At 43.3% G+C, this 16,330-nt stretch overlaps 1 protein-coding gene across 7 annotated transcripts in view; it reads left to right on the forward strand.

Annotated features, from left to right (window-relative positions):
• The window catches only part of CADPS2 (calcium dependent secretion activator 2), a 707,505-nt gene that overhangs the window by 49,892 nt on the left and 641,283 nt on the right, over nt 1-16,330 (forward strand). For all 7 annotated transcript variants that reach the window (XM_056573788.1, XM_056573791.1, XM_056573793.1 and 4 more), the window contains exon 2: nt 14,979-15,092. In XM_056573788.1, the coding sequence (XP_056429763.1) occupies nt 14,979-15,092 (114 nt within the window). The remainder of the gene's footprint in view (nt 1-14,978; nt 15,093-16,330) is intronic.

Below are 16,330 nucleotides of genomic sequence, written 5' to 3' on the forward strand. Positions count from 1 at the left end.
TGTAGAAGAGTGGACATGGGTGACAGAGGGATGTAGAGGGTTGGACATGGGTGACAAAGGGGTTTAGAGGGGTGACGGGTGTAGAGGAGCGTACATGGGTGACAGGGGTGTAGAGGAGCGTACATGGGTGACGGGTGTAGAGGACTGTACATGGGTGACGGGTGTAGAGGACTGTACAGAGGGTTGTAGAGGAGCGTACATGGGTGACGGGTGTAGAGGAGCGTACATGGGTGATAGGGGTGCAGAGAAGCGTACAGGGGTGCAGAGGAGTGTACATGGGTAACGGGTGTAGAGAAGCGGACAGAGGGGTGTAGAGGACTGTACATGGGTGACGGGTGTAGAGGACTGTACATGGGCGACGGGTGTAGAGGAGCGTACATGGGTGACTGGTGTAGAGGAGCGTACATGGGTGACGGGGGTGTAGAGGAGCGTACATGGGTGACGGGGGTGTAGAGGAGCGTACATGGGTGACGGGGGTGTAGAGGAGCGTATATGGGTGACGGGGGTGTAGAGGAGCGTACAGAGGGGTGTAGAGGACTGTAAATGGGCGACAGGGGTGTAGAGGAGCATACATGGGTGACAGGGGTGTAGGGAGTGTACATGGGTGACAGGGGTGTAGAGGAGTGTACATGGGTGACGGGTGTAGAGGAGCGGACAGAGGGGTGTAGAGGAGCGGACAGAGGGGTGTAGAGGAGCGGACAGAGGGGTGTAGAGGAGCGGACAGAGGGGTGTAGAGGAGCGTACATGGGTGACGGGTGTAGAGGAGTGGACAAAGGGGTGTAGAGGAGCGTACATGGGTGACAAAGGGGTGTAGAGGAGTGTACATGGGTTGACAGGAGGGGAACATGGGTGACAGAGGGATGACAGGATGGTGGAGACGGGGTGACGGGGGGGGGGGGTGAAAGGGATGACAGGAGGGTGAACATGGGTGACAGGAGGAGTGGACGGGAGTGAAAGGGATGACAGGAGGGTGGACGGGGGTGTAAACATGGGTGACAGAAGGGTGGACAGGGGTGACGGGGTGTGGACGGGAGTGAAAGGGATGACAGGAGGGTGGACAGGGGTGACGGGAGTGGTGAACATGGGTGACAGGAGGGTGGACGGGAGTGAAAGGGATGACAGGGTGAACATGGGTGACTGGAGGGTGAACATGGGTGACAGGAGGGTGGACAGGGGTGGTGAACATGGGTGACGGGGGGGGGGGGGGTTGGACAGGGTTGAGAAGGGGTAACAGAGGGGTGGAAAGGGTACAGTACCTTAAGAAAGCCAGCCCGCGCAGCTTGCAGCTCCATGGCAGGCACGGGAGTCCGGCGCATGTGAAGATCGTTCCGCCCCAGGGACCCATTTTCGTCTCACTGCGTCGCAAGGTAGAAGGGGGATGCAGGGGGACGCAGTGGGGAGGGGGACCGTGTGTGCACAGTGCGCACGCAGGCTTCCCCCCCCCCCCCCCCCCCCCTGCGCCGCCAGTCATAAGCGCGCAGGCCAGGCGGGATATTTAAAAAAATTACAAATCAAAGCAAAATTCCGCGGCACCACGGCCAGTGGCGAACGGCACACACGTGCCGCGGCACCGCAGTTGGGAATCACTGCCCTAAAACTGTCATACTATCCATAAACCCTCATATCTCGGAATAAAGACATCCTAAATTTTTTAAATAGCATAGTGGCCCTCATTTATCATTCAGCCTGAAACCCTAATTGTCAGTTTTTTTCCAATAGTAACCAATCACAGCTCAACTTTCACTTTACAAGAGCTCGTTAAGATATGAAAGTTGAGCTGTGATTGGTTGCTGTGGGAAAAACCAGACAATCAGGTTTCAGGCAGATTGATAAATATCTCCAAATATCATTTTTTTGAGGAGTTGCCCACAGACCCTCATTTAATTATTTATTTGGTTTTTAGTCTAAGAAATATTTATTTATGTAAACTGTCAAATTACTAATTAAAGGGGTACTCCGGTGAAAACCTTTTTTCTTTTAAATCAACTGGTGGCAGAAAGTTAAACATATTTGTAAATTACTTTTATTAAAAAATCTTAATCCTTCCTGTACTTATTAGCTGCTCAATACTACAGAGGAAATTCTTTTCTTTTTGGAATGCTCTCTGATTACATCACGAGCACAGTTCTCTCTGCTAACATTATTATAATAATAACGCTTTATTTATTGTTGTCCTTAGTGAGCAGTGCTAACCACTGAGCCACCATGGTGCCCTTAGCATACATCTGCTATGCATGGTTGCTAAAATGGACAGAGATGTCAGCAGAGAGCACTGTGCTCGTGATGTCATCAGTGTTCCAAAAAGAAAGGAATTTCCTCTGTAGTATTCAGCAGCTAATAAGTACTGGAAGGATTAAGATTTTTTAATAGAAGTAATTTACAAATATGTTTAACTTTCTGCCACCAGTTGATTTAAAAGAAAAAAGGTTTTCACCGGAGTACCCCTTTAAGGTACCAAATACCTTTTCAAGCCTGAGGACCCAGATCACTGGCAGCCCACACAGTTCACAAAATTATAAATAAAAAATACATATGTGTTTTTAAGGAGTGGTATACTTGACATCTGTATGTGGTTTAAGCATTACCGGGTATTCTACTTCCAGCTGTGTTAACTTTTAGGGAGGTAAGCACACTTTGTAAATAGAACTACTGTACAAATTTACTTATAAAAACAAATACTATGTTGACTTTTAATAAAATAAAAAAAATAAAAAATGCAGTGTGAAAAAAAACTGCACCAAGATATTTGTGCAAGGTTCCTCTGTCTATCCAAACTTACAAAGCTAAATATTTTCAATTCTCCAGCATTGTTAGTGGCTGTTTACTGTGATAGGACAAGCACAGACAATTCTGCTCATTGCAGAACCAAATGTATTCACAAGGTTGTTTATGTACAAGTGTGTAAGATCAGTTATGACAAATTTTTATCCTCTTAAAGACTAGGGTTTTTCAGTTTTTGCACTTTCGTTTTTTCCTCCTTACCTTTTTAAAAAATCATAATTCTTTCAATTTTGCACCTAAAAATCCATATGATGGCTTAATTTTTGGGCCACCAATTCTACTTTGTAATGATATCAGTCATTTCACCCAAAAATCTACGGTGAAACGGAAAAAAAAAATCATTGTGCGACAAAATTGAAGAAAAAATGCTATTTTGTAACTTTTGGGGGCTTGCGATTCTACACAGTACATTTTTCGGTAAAAATGACACCTTATCTTTATTCTGTAGGTCTATACCATTAAACCTACTATGATACCCTACTTATGTAGGTTGGATATTGTCGTACTTCTGTAAAAATCATAACTACATACAGGAAAATGTATACATTTAAAAATGTCATTTTCTGACCCCTATAACTTTTTTTATTTTTCAGCGTACGGGGCGGTATGTGGGATCATTTGTGCCGTGATCTGGGTTTTTAGCAGTAATATTTATGTAATGATCAGACTTTGATTGCTTTTTTAACAATTTTTTCATTATATAAAAAAATACGCTATTTTGGACTTATAATTCGGACATTTCCACATATTTTTTTATTTACATTGTTGTTTTTTTTTTTTTAATGGGGAAAAGGGGGGTGATTCAAACTTTTATTAGGAAAGGGGTTAAATGATCTTTCTGAACTTTTTCTTTTTTTTTTTTTTTTCTTTTCACTTTTTTAGGGAGCTAGAACACAGCACACACTGATCTTTTACATTGATCATTGTTATCCCATAGGATCAAGGATTCTGCCGCTTGACTGCTCATGTCTGGATATCAGGCATGGAGCAGTCATTCAGTGATCAGACACGCAGGAGGAAAGTAGGGACCCTTCTTATGTCCTCCAGCTGTTCGGGACGCCTCGATTTTGCTGCGGTGGTCCCGAACAGCCCACTGAGCTAGGGAGTAGTTTACTTAAACTTTTTAGGCTGTGATCAACTTTGACTTGATCAACTTAGACTTGCATTGAAGGGGCGTGGCCGTCACAAACTTGGGGTGACTCTGACGTTACAAGCCTCCGCATCGCCAGTCATCCGGCACGGAGTAAAGTTCGCTCCCTGCATCGGATGTCTGGGGTGCCGGAGCTGAGACCACAGGGGTCCCTAGCGGCGGGACCCCCCGATCAGACATCTTATATCTTATCCTTTGGATGGGGTAGAAGATTTCTAGGGGTGGAGTACCCCTTTAAGTGGTTAGACCAACAATTTTTTTATTTTAGTCCCCTTAAACTTAAAGGCGTATTCCGGCTTTATACATCTTATCCCCTATCCAAAGGATAGTGGGTTAGATGTATGGTCGTTTGGGACCCCCGCAATCTCAGTGCAGCCCCAGGCATTTTGTGCATGGGCGCTGCCTCAGAGATGGGGACGTGATGTCACGGCCACGCCCCCTAGTGGGCGGGGGGAGGAATTCCCACAGCGCCTCTTGCACAACCCCCTGGACATAGATTTTCCCAGCTGTCAAAAACTACGTCCAGCAGCGGAGCTATGAGAATCTATGTCCTCCTCCTGAGGGAGGGCGAGGAGGGAGGGGGGTGAATTTATTGTGCAACAGTAAGGGAATGCAGCAGCGTTTCAATGTAAATCATGTGCATTGTAGTGAGGGAGGCCTGTGCCTGTTCCATGCTGCCCATGATTTGGGCAAGAAAAAACAAGTTCCTTTTAACATGTCAAAGACCAAGGGCATAGGGGTACGCCCTCGGTCTGTGGTACTTGAAGACCAGTAATCAAGCATTGATCGGAATGGGATGCCTGCTGAAATCGTTCAGCAGGCATCCCAGGACAATTCCTTTTAGGGGGTCCTGAGACCAATAACAGTGATCAGCGAATTGCGGCGATTTTGGATCTCTGATGACCCGGAAGAAAAGGGTGATGGGTGGTGTAAGGCGCACCACCCTTCATGCGTAGGTAGCGGAGCCTGTTGCCACCAAACCCAAATCAAAGTCCATCTGGCAGCATCTGCGCCATCCAGACAGCACTGGATTAGCTTAGGGACCCATGTGTTCAAAATGTCCACTTCACCCCTATACATGTTCCTCAGGGGCAGTACTGTTTGTAATGGGGTCACGTTTGTATTTTTTTATTTTATTTTCCTCAGAATGTATGTAGCAGTCAGCTACTGATATGTCAAAGGCCTCAAATTGGAACATAGATCTAGGACTCTTGAGCCCTGTTGTGCGCCTGCACAGCATGTTACATCCACATATGGGGTATTTCCATACTTAAAGGACCACCAAAATTTGTAACTCAATTTCTCCCATTATCCCTTCTGAAAAAGAAAATTTGGGGGTAACACCTGCATTTTAGAGTAAAAAAAATTAAATTTTAAATTTTTACAGCACTCTGTTCCAAACACCTTTTTTAAGGTGTAAATACTCACTGTACCCCTTGTTGCATTCCTTGAGGGGTGTATTTTCAAAATTGAGGTCATTTGCCGAGTTTTATTTATTTTTTACATTTTTGTCTTTAGATTTTATATCAGAACCTCTGTCATTGCAGTGCAAATCACCACCTTAGTCCTCAAATGTACTCTTTGTTCCCTCACTCCTTAATCCTGTTCTGCACTCGGACAGCACGTTATATCCACATATTTGGTATTTCTTTACTGAGGAGAAATTGAACTAGAAATTTTGGAGGGCGTTTTTTTCCCCCCCAATATGCCTTGAAAAATTTGGGGTAACACCAGCATTTTAGTGGAAAAAATAAAATGTTTTCATTTTCAAAGCCCGCTGCTCGAAACACCTGTGAGGTGTAAATACTCAATGAACCCCTTGTTATGTTCCTAGAGGGGTGTAGTTTTTAAAATGATGGCACATGTGGGGGGGTTCTGCTGTTGTGGCACCATGGGCGCTCTGTAAACGCACATGGCCCCCGACTTCAGTTCCAGCCAAATTCTCTCCCCAAGAGCCCAATGGCACTCCTTCTCTTCTGAGCCATATTGTGCGTCCTCAGAGAACTTTATGTCCACATATGGGGTATTTCCATACATAAGAAATGGGGTTACAAATTATGGGGGGTATTTTCTCCTATTACTCCTTGTGAAAATGAAAAATTTGGGGTAACACCAGCATTTGAGTGAAATTTTTTTTTTCATTTTCATGTCCCACTTTAACAAAAGTTCATCAAGTACCTGTGAGGTGTTAAGGCTCACTGTACCCCTTTTTACGCTGCTTAAAGAGGCACTGTCATTGTTAAAAACTTTTCATATATTGCAGGACTCATTATAATATGACATTTCACAATATACACCTGTTAAAAAAAAAAATGTAAATTTTCACCTGAAATTCAAGCTCAAAATAGCCATCACTAGGGGTCGCCTGTCTCTTAACCAGACAGACATTCAGGAGTCTGTGAAAGATGAATGACACACATAGTGACAGCTATGCTGATTAGCATCCAGCTTTACTAGGAGAAGATAAAACAGATAGAACATATATTCATAAAAATGCTGTACTTTTATCTAAAAAATCCTTGCACTAATTTTATAAAGATCTATTCTTATATTTATACATTTTATCCTGTTATGAATTCACCATAATGTCTTCTGATTACTGCAGGCAAGCTCCAAGTATCTTCCTCTGACACATGACACAGCATAAAACCAGAGAGGAAAGGGTTACAGAGTAGAGAGTACTGATTGGCTGACTGCCCAGGCTTGCTCCTGTGAGGGAGACAGACTGACACGCCCCCTCCAGCTTGCACAATGAAAAAGTAACTCACCAGCAGATAAATGCTTATATCTCTGGATATATAGGTCCGAGACACATTCAAATTATATGCACATGATCAGGATTGGGTCCTTAGTAACAGATCACTTTTTTTTCTTTTTTTTGCACTATGACAGGTACGCTTTAAGGGGTGTAGTTTCCCAAATAGTGTGCCATGTGGGAGGTTTTTGCTGTTCTGGTACCAAGGGGGCTTCCTAAATGCGACATGCCTCTCAAAAACCATTTCAGCAAAATTTGCTCTCTAAAAGCCCATTGCCGCTCCTTCCCTTCTGAGCCCTCTAGTGTTCCTGCAGAGCATGTTACATCTACATACATTTGGTTTACAACTTTTGGTGGGCTTTTTCTCCTTTTATCCCTTGTAAAAATGAGAAAAAAAAATTGGACTACAAGAACATTTTAGTGTAAAAAATTAAGACTTTGAGTTTTCTCCTCCACTTTGCTGCTATTCCTGTGCAATGTCTAAAGGGTTACCAAACTTTCTGAATGTCATTTTGAATACTTTGAGGGGTGCAGTTTTCATAATGGAGTCTATTATGGGGGATTTCTAACATAAAGACCTTCAAATTCCCTTCACAACTGTACTGGTCCCTGAAAATTTCAGATTTGCTGCTAAACTATGAAGCCCTCTGATGTCTAGAAAAAGTAAAAATGTTAACTTTATGATACAAATATAAAGTATAAAAATGCAAAATTTCCCATTTTATCGTGAAATGTTAGGTATTTTTCACAAAGAAATTATTCAAATAGCGACAAAAATTTTCCACTATCATAAAGTACAATGTCACAGGGGGAAAAAAAACTCTCTGAATCACAAAGTAAAAGCATCCCAGAGTTATTAATGCATAAAGTGGCAAAGGTCAGATTTGCAAACAATGCTCTGGTCCTTAAAGGAGATCTGTAGAGCTTTGAACTTTATTCCCTATCCGAAGGATAGGGGATAAGTTTTAGATCGCGGGGGGGTCCGAGCGCTGGGGGCACCCGCGATCTCCTGTACGGGGCTGTGGCAATGTACAGGAAAGGAAGCGTTCCGTCACTGCATGACGCGGCAGCCGGCACACCACTCCATGTATCTCTATGGGATTCATGGTGGGGTGTGCCGGCTGCCGCGTCATGCAGTGACGGAACGCTTCCTTTCCTGTACATTGCCACAGCCCCGTACAGGAGAACGCGGGTGCTCCCAGCGCTCGGACCCCCCCGCAATCTAAAACTTATCCCCCTATCCTTCGGATAGGGGATAAAGTTCAGAGAACTACAGATATCCTTTAAGGTCAAAAGGGGCTTGGTCCATAACGGGTTAATTAATATTGAGCTGGTCTGGTCAGTGGATGACCCTTATCTCTAAAATGTGTTTTGTGGAGAAACAAATGGCTAAATTATAACGTGAGTTTTTAAAGTGGTTATCCAGGATTAGTAAAAAAAGATCAGACTTCTTCCAGAAACAGCACCACACTTGTCTTTGGGTTGTGTGTGATATTGCAGCTCAGTTCCATTAAAGTCAAATGAGCTAAGTTGTAATACCATTACAATAAACCACCAAAGTTGTCACTAAAGCCCTATTTTTCCAACCACTAACCATTTACACGTACCTATCTAATAATGTTTATTGAAACTAGAATTTAGACACACAAGTTAAAATTAAGTGTGCTGTGTCTCCTATCTAGACAGGATCTATTCTGGATCACGGTTCACAAAGATCAAATGCTGGAATATATAAACATTATTGATATGAGGGGCTATTGTCAGTACTGTCCCACATTCATTGTACTGAGGCCAGCCACACTGCAGAATTAAAACCAAAGACACTGCCCCCTCAATGGACCACTACTGTGGTTTTGTCAAGAGGCATGTGGGCAATGGTGACAAAAATGCCATTGTGGGGTTTAAATAACCTCCCTAAATGACCTCATATCTGACATAAACCAATCATGTGTTGTGAGAGGACTAACAAGAAAGCAACCGCCAGTCACTGAATGGTAACCTCGAAGACTGATACCGCTATTATGAAATCACTTCACCAGACGTAAATAAATCCACTCTAAATACATATTAATCTTGGATAGGGCATCATGTAGTAAACATCCAGCGTGTCAGCTGGGATGTACCGCCACTTAGTCTAGATACCGGACAGAAAACGGCAGGACTGCGCTTGCTCTACCATACTGGTGCACACAGACTTTGTGTTTCATATTGAGCCGCCGCTTGTAGAGCGTATGTCTCTGGAAGATACTGACTAGGTGCTCACAGACTTAGGGGGAGATTTATCAAAAGCTGTGCCCCACCATGACCATTTTTTTCAGACACATTTATAAACATATAAAGATTGAGAATTTTAACAGCAAGTAAATACCAAAGTGTTGGATAATTACATAAGGATCAATATACAGTATTGAAAGTTAAGTTTGGTGACAGGTACTCTTTTTAAAAGCAAAGGAATGGATAATGAAAACGGGTATGTAGTGATTCATAATGAAATTTAATTAATATCTGAGAGGGAAAAAAAGAGTGTGTGTGGGGGGGCTGTTTTTGGTACTGCAAAATTTATTGAGTAGGGCAATTTACCTTACTCGGGTCAGAAACTACTTATCATTTCTACATGTATGGAATATACAAGGGGTAGGTGTTATGGTATATATTTTTATAATGGTCATGTCTATAAACACTAGCCAGGCGAGATAAGTAGACACAGATAATCTGTCCTGGACTGATGTATACCATATTGTTATCAATACATTCATCATTTTAATTGTATAGCTTCTTCAGGAACTAAGATAAAAGACAAAATTAATTACATTTTAGATATAAGAAATCCTTTAACCCCTTAAGGACTCAGCCCATTTTGGCCTTAAGGACTCAGACAATTAAATTTTTACGTTTTCATTTTTTCCTCCTCGCCTTCTAAAAATCATAACTCTCTTATATTTTCATCCACAGACTATTATGAGGGCTTGTTTTTTGCGCGACCAGTTGTCCTTTGTAATGACATAACTCATGATATCATAAAATGTATGGCGCAACCAAAAAACACTATTTTTGTGGTGAAATTAAAACGAAAAACGCAATTTTGCTAATTTTGGAAGGTTTCGTTTTCACGCCGTACAATTTATGGTAAAAATGACGTGTGTTCTTTATTCTGAGGGTCAATACGATTAAAATGATACCCATTATTACATACTTTTATATTATTGTTGCGCTTAAAAAAAATCACAAACTTTTTAACCAAATTAGTACGTTTATAATCCCTTTATTTTGATGACCCCTAACTTTTTTATTTTTCCGTATAAGCGGCGGTATGGGAGCTCATTTTTTGCGCCATGATCTGTACTTTTTTTTGATACCACATTTGCATATAAAAAACTTTTAATACATTTTTTATAATTTTTTTTTAATAAAATGTATTAAAAAAAGTAGGAATTTTGGACTTTTTTTTTTTTCCGTTCACGCCGTTAACCGTACGGGATCATTAACATTTTATTTTAATAGTTCGGACATTTACGCACGCGGCGATACCAAATATGTCTATAAAAAAAAAATGTTTACGCTTTTTGGGGGTAAAATAGGAAAAAACGGACGTTTTACTTTTTTATTGGGGGAGGGGATTTTTCACTTTTTTTTTTACTTTTACATTTTTTTACATTTTTTTTTTTACACTTGAATAGTCCCCATAGGGGACTATTCATAGCAATACCATGATTGCTAATACTGATCTGTTCTATGTATAGGACATAGAACAGATCAGTATTATCGGTCATCTTCTGCTCTGGTCTGCTCGATCACAGACCAGAGCAGGAGACGCCGGGAGCCGCACGGAGGAAGGAGAGGGGACCTCCGTGCGGCGTTATGAATGATCAGATCCCCACAGCAGCGCTGCGGGCGATCCAATCATTCATTCAAATCGCGCACTGCCGCAGATGCCGGGATCTGTATTGATCCCGGCACCTGAGGGGTTAATGGCGGACGCCCGCGAGATCACGGGCGTCGGCCATTGCCGGCGGGTCCCTGGCTGCGATCAGCAGCCGGGATCAGCCGCGCATGACACGGGCATCGCTCCGATGCCCGCGGTTATGCTTAGGACGTAAATGTACGTCCTGGTGCGTTAAGTACCACCGCACCAGGACGTACATTTACGTCCTGCGTCCTTAAGGGGTTAACGTAGATAAAATAATTTTCCATGAGTGGTGGTCAATGATTCGTACTCTGATTGGTCCCCGGTTATTAGTGGTGTACCCCAAGGTTCTGTACTGGGCCCGCTGTTGTTTAATTTATTTATCAATGATATAGAGGATGGCATTAACAGCTCTGTTTCTATCTTTGCAGATGACACCAAGCTTTGTAGCACGGTACAGTCTATAGAGGATGTGCATAAGTTACAAGATGACTTGGATAGACTAAGTGTCTGGGCATCCACTTGGCAAATGAGGTTCAATGTGGATAAATGTAAAGTTATGCATCTGGGTACTAATAACCTGCATGCATCGTATGTCTTAGGGGGGATTAAACTGGCAGAGTCACTGGTAGAGAAGGATCTGGGTGTACTTGTAGATCACAGACTACAGAATAGCATGCAATGTCAGGCTGCTGCTTCCAAAGCCGGCAGGATATTGTCATGTATCAAAAGAGGCATGGACTCAAGGGGCAGGGACATAATACTCCCCCTTTATAAATCATTGGTACGGCCTTACCTGGAATATGCTGTTCAGTTTTGGGCACCTGTCCATAAAAGGGACACTGCGGAGTTGGAAAGGGTGCAGAGACGCGCGACTAAACTAATATGGGGAATGGAACATCTTAGCTATGAGGAGCGATTAAAGGAGTTACAATTGTTTAGTCTTGAGAAGAGATGTTTAAGGGGGGATATGATAAACGTATATAAGTATATTAATGGCCCATACAAAAAATATGGAGAAAAACTGTTCCAGGTTAAACCCCCCCAAAGGACGAGGGGGCACTCCTTCCGTCTGGAGAAGAAAAAGTTTAGTCTCAAGGGGCGACACGCCTTCTTTACCATGAGAACTGTGAACTTATGGAACAGTCTACCTCAGGAACTGGTCACAGCAGGAACAATTAACAGCTTTAAAACAGGATTAGATACATTCCTGGAACAAAATAAGATTAATGCTTATGAAGAAATATAAAATCTCATCCCTTCCCCAATATCGCGCCACACCCCTACCCCTTAATTCCCTGGTTGAACTTGATGGACATATGTCTTTTTTCGACCGTACTAACTATGTAACTATGTAACTATGTAACTATGACCAATAATACCAGTATACAATGAGTAAATATATACCACCACACAATAACTGGATAATACCACCGTACTAAATAAAACAACTATACACAGACCAGTATACTATACAGGGTCTGTATACTATATAAGTGATTATATTCAGGACCATATGGCGGTAGATATCAGCTGTACACAGGCTATGTATACCATATAAGTGATTATATAAAGGACCATATTGCAGTAGATATCAGCTGTACACAGGATCTGTACACCAAAGAAGAGATTAGAGTTACATAAAGGGACTCACAATTACCGTATTTTTCGCCATATAAGACGCTCCGGCATATAAGACGCACCCAATTTTAAAGGAGGAAAATCTAGAAAAAAAAGATTCTGAACCAAATACTGTAGTAAAATATTTTATATCAGTATAGTTCCCCCACAATAGTTGGCAGTATAGTTCCCCCACAATGGTAGGCAGCTCCTTCCCCCTCCCCCCCACAATGATTGGCAGTATAGTTCCCCCACAATAATTGGCAGTATAGTTCCCCCACAATGGTAGGCAGCTCCTCCCCCCTCCCCCCCACAATGGTTGGCAGTATAGTTCCCCCACAATAGTTGGCAGTATAGTTCCCCCACAATGGTAGGCAGCTCCTCCCCCCTCCCCCCCACAATGGTTGGCAGTATAGTTCCCCCACAATAGTTGGCTGTATAGTTCCCCCACAATGGTTGGCAGTATAGTTTCCCCACAATAGTTGGCAGTATAGTTCCCCCACAATGGTAGGCACTGGCAGCTCCCCGCCACAATAGTTGGCAGTATAGTTCCCCCACAATGGTAGGCAGCTTCCCCCCCCCCCCCCTCCACAATGGTTGGCAGTATAGTTCCCCCACAATGGTTGGCAGTATAGTTCCCCCACAATGGTTGGCAGTATAGTTCCCCCACAATGGCTGGCAGTATAGTTCCCCCGCAATAGTAGGCAGCTCCCCCCCACAGACATACAGCTTCAAGCCATATACAGTGTATGGCTGGAGGCTGTATCTCTGTGTGCTGCCCCCACAGTGATCCGGTCACCGCTCCTCTGGCCCAGTGTCACATCTACTGCTATGGCCTATGGACCATAGCAGTAGGTGCCGGGACCGGAGGAGCGGTGACCGGAACGCTTAAGATTACACACCGCCGGTCACTCACCAGGCCCCGGTCGGCGTGCGTCTTCCTCCGGTCCTCCGGCGCCTCTATGGTTGTACGCACGGGACGTCACTGAGGTCCCGTGCGTACAACCATAGAGAGGCAGAGGATCGCAGGAAGACCGCAGGAGGACCGGAGGAGGACGTGCATCGGCCAGGGAATGGTGAGTGACCCGCGGACATCCTTATGTCCCGAAAAGATTTTTCGGGACATAGGGATGTCCGGCATAGGAAAACCTATGATTTTATCTGCCCGGGCCGGCTCCTGTGTGCGGCTGCAGGCGGGGGCCGGCCAGAGCAGGTAAAAACTAATACTGTATATTAAAAACCAGGGGGCCTCCAGCTGTTGTGAAACTACAACTACCAGCATGCCCAGACAGCCTTTGCCAGTCCGGGCATGCTGGTAGTTGTAGTTTCAGAACAGCTGGAGGCCCCCTGGTTTTTAGTATACAGTTATTAGTAATTCACTTGCCCGGCGCCCGGAACTGTATGTTCCAGGCGTAGGGCAATAAACATAGCTGGTGAGAGGTGAAAAATTCACCGGGGGTCATGAGGCTGCTGCGGGTGGGGAGCGGGTAGTCAGTGCTGTACTGCACCGCCGCAGCCTCTGTACTTACAGCTGACTTCCCGCTCTCGCCCTCAGCAGCCTCGGGCGTATATTCGCCGTATAAGACGCACCAACTTTTCCCCCCACGTTTTGGGGCAGAAAAAGTGCGTCTTATACGGTGAAAAATACGGTACGTATTTTCTGATCAGCGGCGTCCTCTTTCCATTTCTTCTTCATCTGGATCAGACCGCCATGGTTTATAGGAAGGCTGAAAAGGTAAAACCTTAAAGGGGTATTCTAGGCAAAAACTTTTTTATATATATCAACTGGCTCCGGAAAGTTAAACAGATATGTAAATTACTTCTATTAAAAAATCTTAATCCTTCCAATAGTTATTAGCTTCTGAAGTTGAGTTGCTGTTTTCTGTCTAACTGCTTTCTGATGACTCACGTCCCGGGAGCTGTCCAGCGCCTATGGGGATATTCTCCCATCATGCACAGCTCCCGTGACATGACATCATCATTGAGCAGTTAGACAGAAAACTTCAGAAGCTAATAACTATTGGAAGGATTAAGATTTTTTAATAGAAGTAATTTACAAATCTGTTTAACTTTCCGGAGCCAGTTGATATATAAAAAAAAAGTTTTTGCCTGGAATACCCCTTTAATTCGTGGACCCGGCTTTGGTCTTATGAAACCCCAAAACTGTAACTCAGAAAGCTCCCCAGTTTGAATCTTCACCATATGTCTAAAGGTGTATCACTGCATGTTTTGATGGTGCTAAGGTGTTTAGAGATTCTCCTACGTAGCTGTTGGACCATTTCCCCACATACTATTTGGGACAGCCACACTTAGCAATTTATGCAACTCCAGGGCTCTGACAATTATATGTGGTTTGGGGCATAAGTGATTTTTCCTCTTGACTGTAATTGAAATCCTTGATTTGTAAATAAGTATTCTGGCACTTCTTGATTTTTAATACTGTAATTTAATTTAAATCTTTTTGACTCCAAATTTTCCCATTAATTACATAGTAATTAATCTTACATAGTAAGATGGATGGTGCTGAATCAGTATGGCAACTTGCCAGTTGAGTAAATATGAGTGTTAAAGGGGTATTTTGGCATAAGATGTCTGATTGCGGGAGTCCTGCCGCTGGGATGGAGGTGTGACATCATGCCTTGCCCCCTTGTGACGCCACGTCGCCCCCCCCCCTTTGGATAGGGGATAAGTTGTCTAAGGCTGGAAAACAACTTTTAAATATGGAACAGACTGACTTATTTTGTTTTTTTTTCTTTATTCTTTTAAAGCTTAATAAGCAGCAGCTACAGACCGTACGAGAGCGATTTCAAGCCTTTCTTAAAGGTGACACACAAATAGTGGCCGATGAAGCTTTTATCAATGCAGTTAGGAGTTACTATGAGGTAAGTTAACTGATGTCTAATATAACCATTGTCTTAAACCTTAATATTTCTACATATTTGTTGATGCAATATTAAGCCAAACCCCTGTGAGCAGAGGAAAGCCATGATGTGGTTTCTCCAATTAGCAGGTTAGGGATTCAAGTGCAGAAACAAACAAAAAAAACAATGTGGTCAGTCCAAAAAAATTGTTTTTACAAACTTGCTGTGCCTCCCTCGATTCCTAGATCTAGGGGTTTTACTATTTGGTTACTATCTTTTAGTGTTCCCTGGATAGTCAGATGGGTGGATACTTTATTTCAAAATGGAGAATGTATGTTATTCTAAAGGAGGTGTTAAAGGGGTTCTCCGGCGCTAAGACATCTTATCCCCTATCCAAAAGAGGATAAGATGCCTGGTCACGGGGGTGCCGCTGCTGGGGACCCCAGTGCTCTTGCACAGCTGTCACGCCCCCTCCCATAGGCTTGCATTGAGGGGGCGGAGCATGATGTCACACGGGGGCGGGGCCGTGGCGTCAAAATGCTCCAGCCCCCCGTGATCGCCAGTATGTTCCGGCAAACATGTTCCGGGGACTGATTGTAACCGGGGTGCTGCGTGCTAGATCACGGGGGTCCCCAGCGGCGGGACCCCCGCGATCAGGCATCTTATCCCCTATCCTTTGGATAGGGGATAAGATGTCTTAGCTCCGGAGTACCCCTTTAAGAAGCTAAGGTGGCTTGAATTATGGTTTAAAAACACCTACTAGCTGTCTAGCATTTCAACAATCCAATTTTGCAATAAAGTTTCCGCACGAACATATTCAGTGAAAAATACCTATAGTAAAACTCCTATATCTTAGGAACCAGGTGGCATAACTAAAAAGTTAAAATACAGTTGTAAACAGTGCAACCAAGGTTGTAAAATAATATAAAACTTTGTGGAGTGACCACAGGGTGTCTTTAAGTACATTCTCATTCTGTAAAGTGAAACAATGTATAATCGCAAAATAAACCTGATCATGGAACTATATTACTAGGAAAAGTTCTTACTCATCTACTTACCACAGCCAGCTGATATTAGATCAGTGGGTAATAACTTTTGGGGGTCTTAGCATCTGACCCAGAACTCCCTGACAGGCTACTGTGCTATGAGGTCAGCAGAACTGAATAATTTGTATGTACATAATTTATGTTCCCACAATTAAGTTTACTTCATGATTGTGCACAGTTATTTTTCTATGGCATGATAAATACAGATCTCAA

The sequence above is a fragment of the Hyla sarda genome, chromosome 4, assembly GCF_029499605.1.
Source record: "Hyla sarda isolate aHylSar1 chromosome 4, aHylSar1.hap1, whole genome shotgun sequence".
NCBI lineage: Eukaryota > Metazoa > Chordata > Amphibia > Anura > Hylidae > Hyla > Hyla sarda.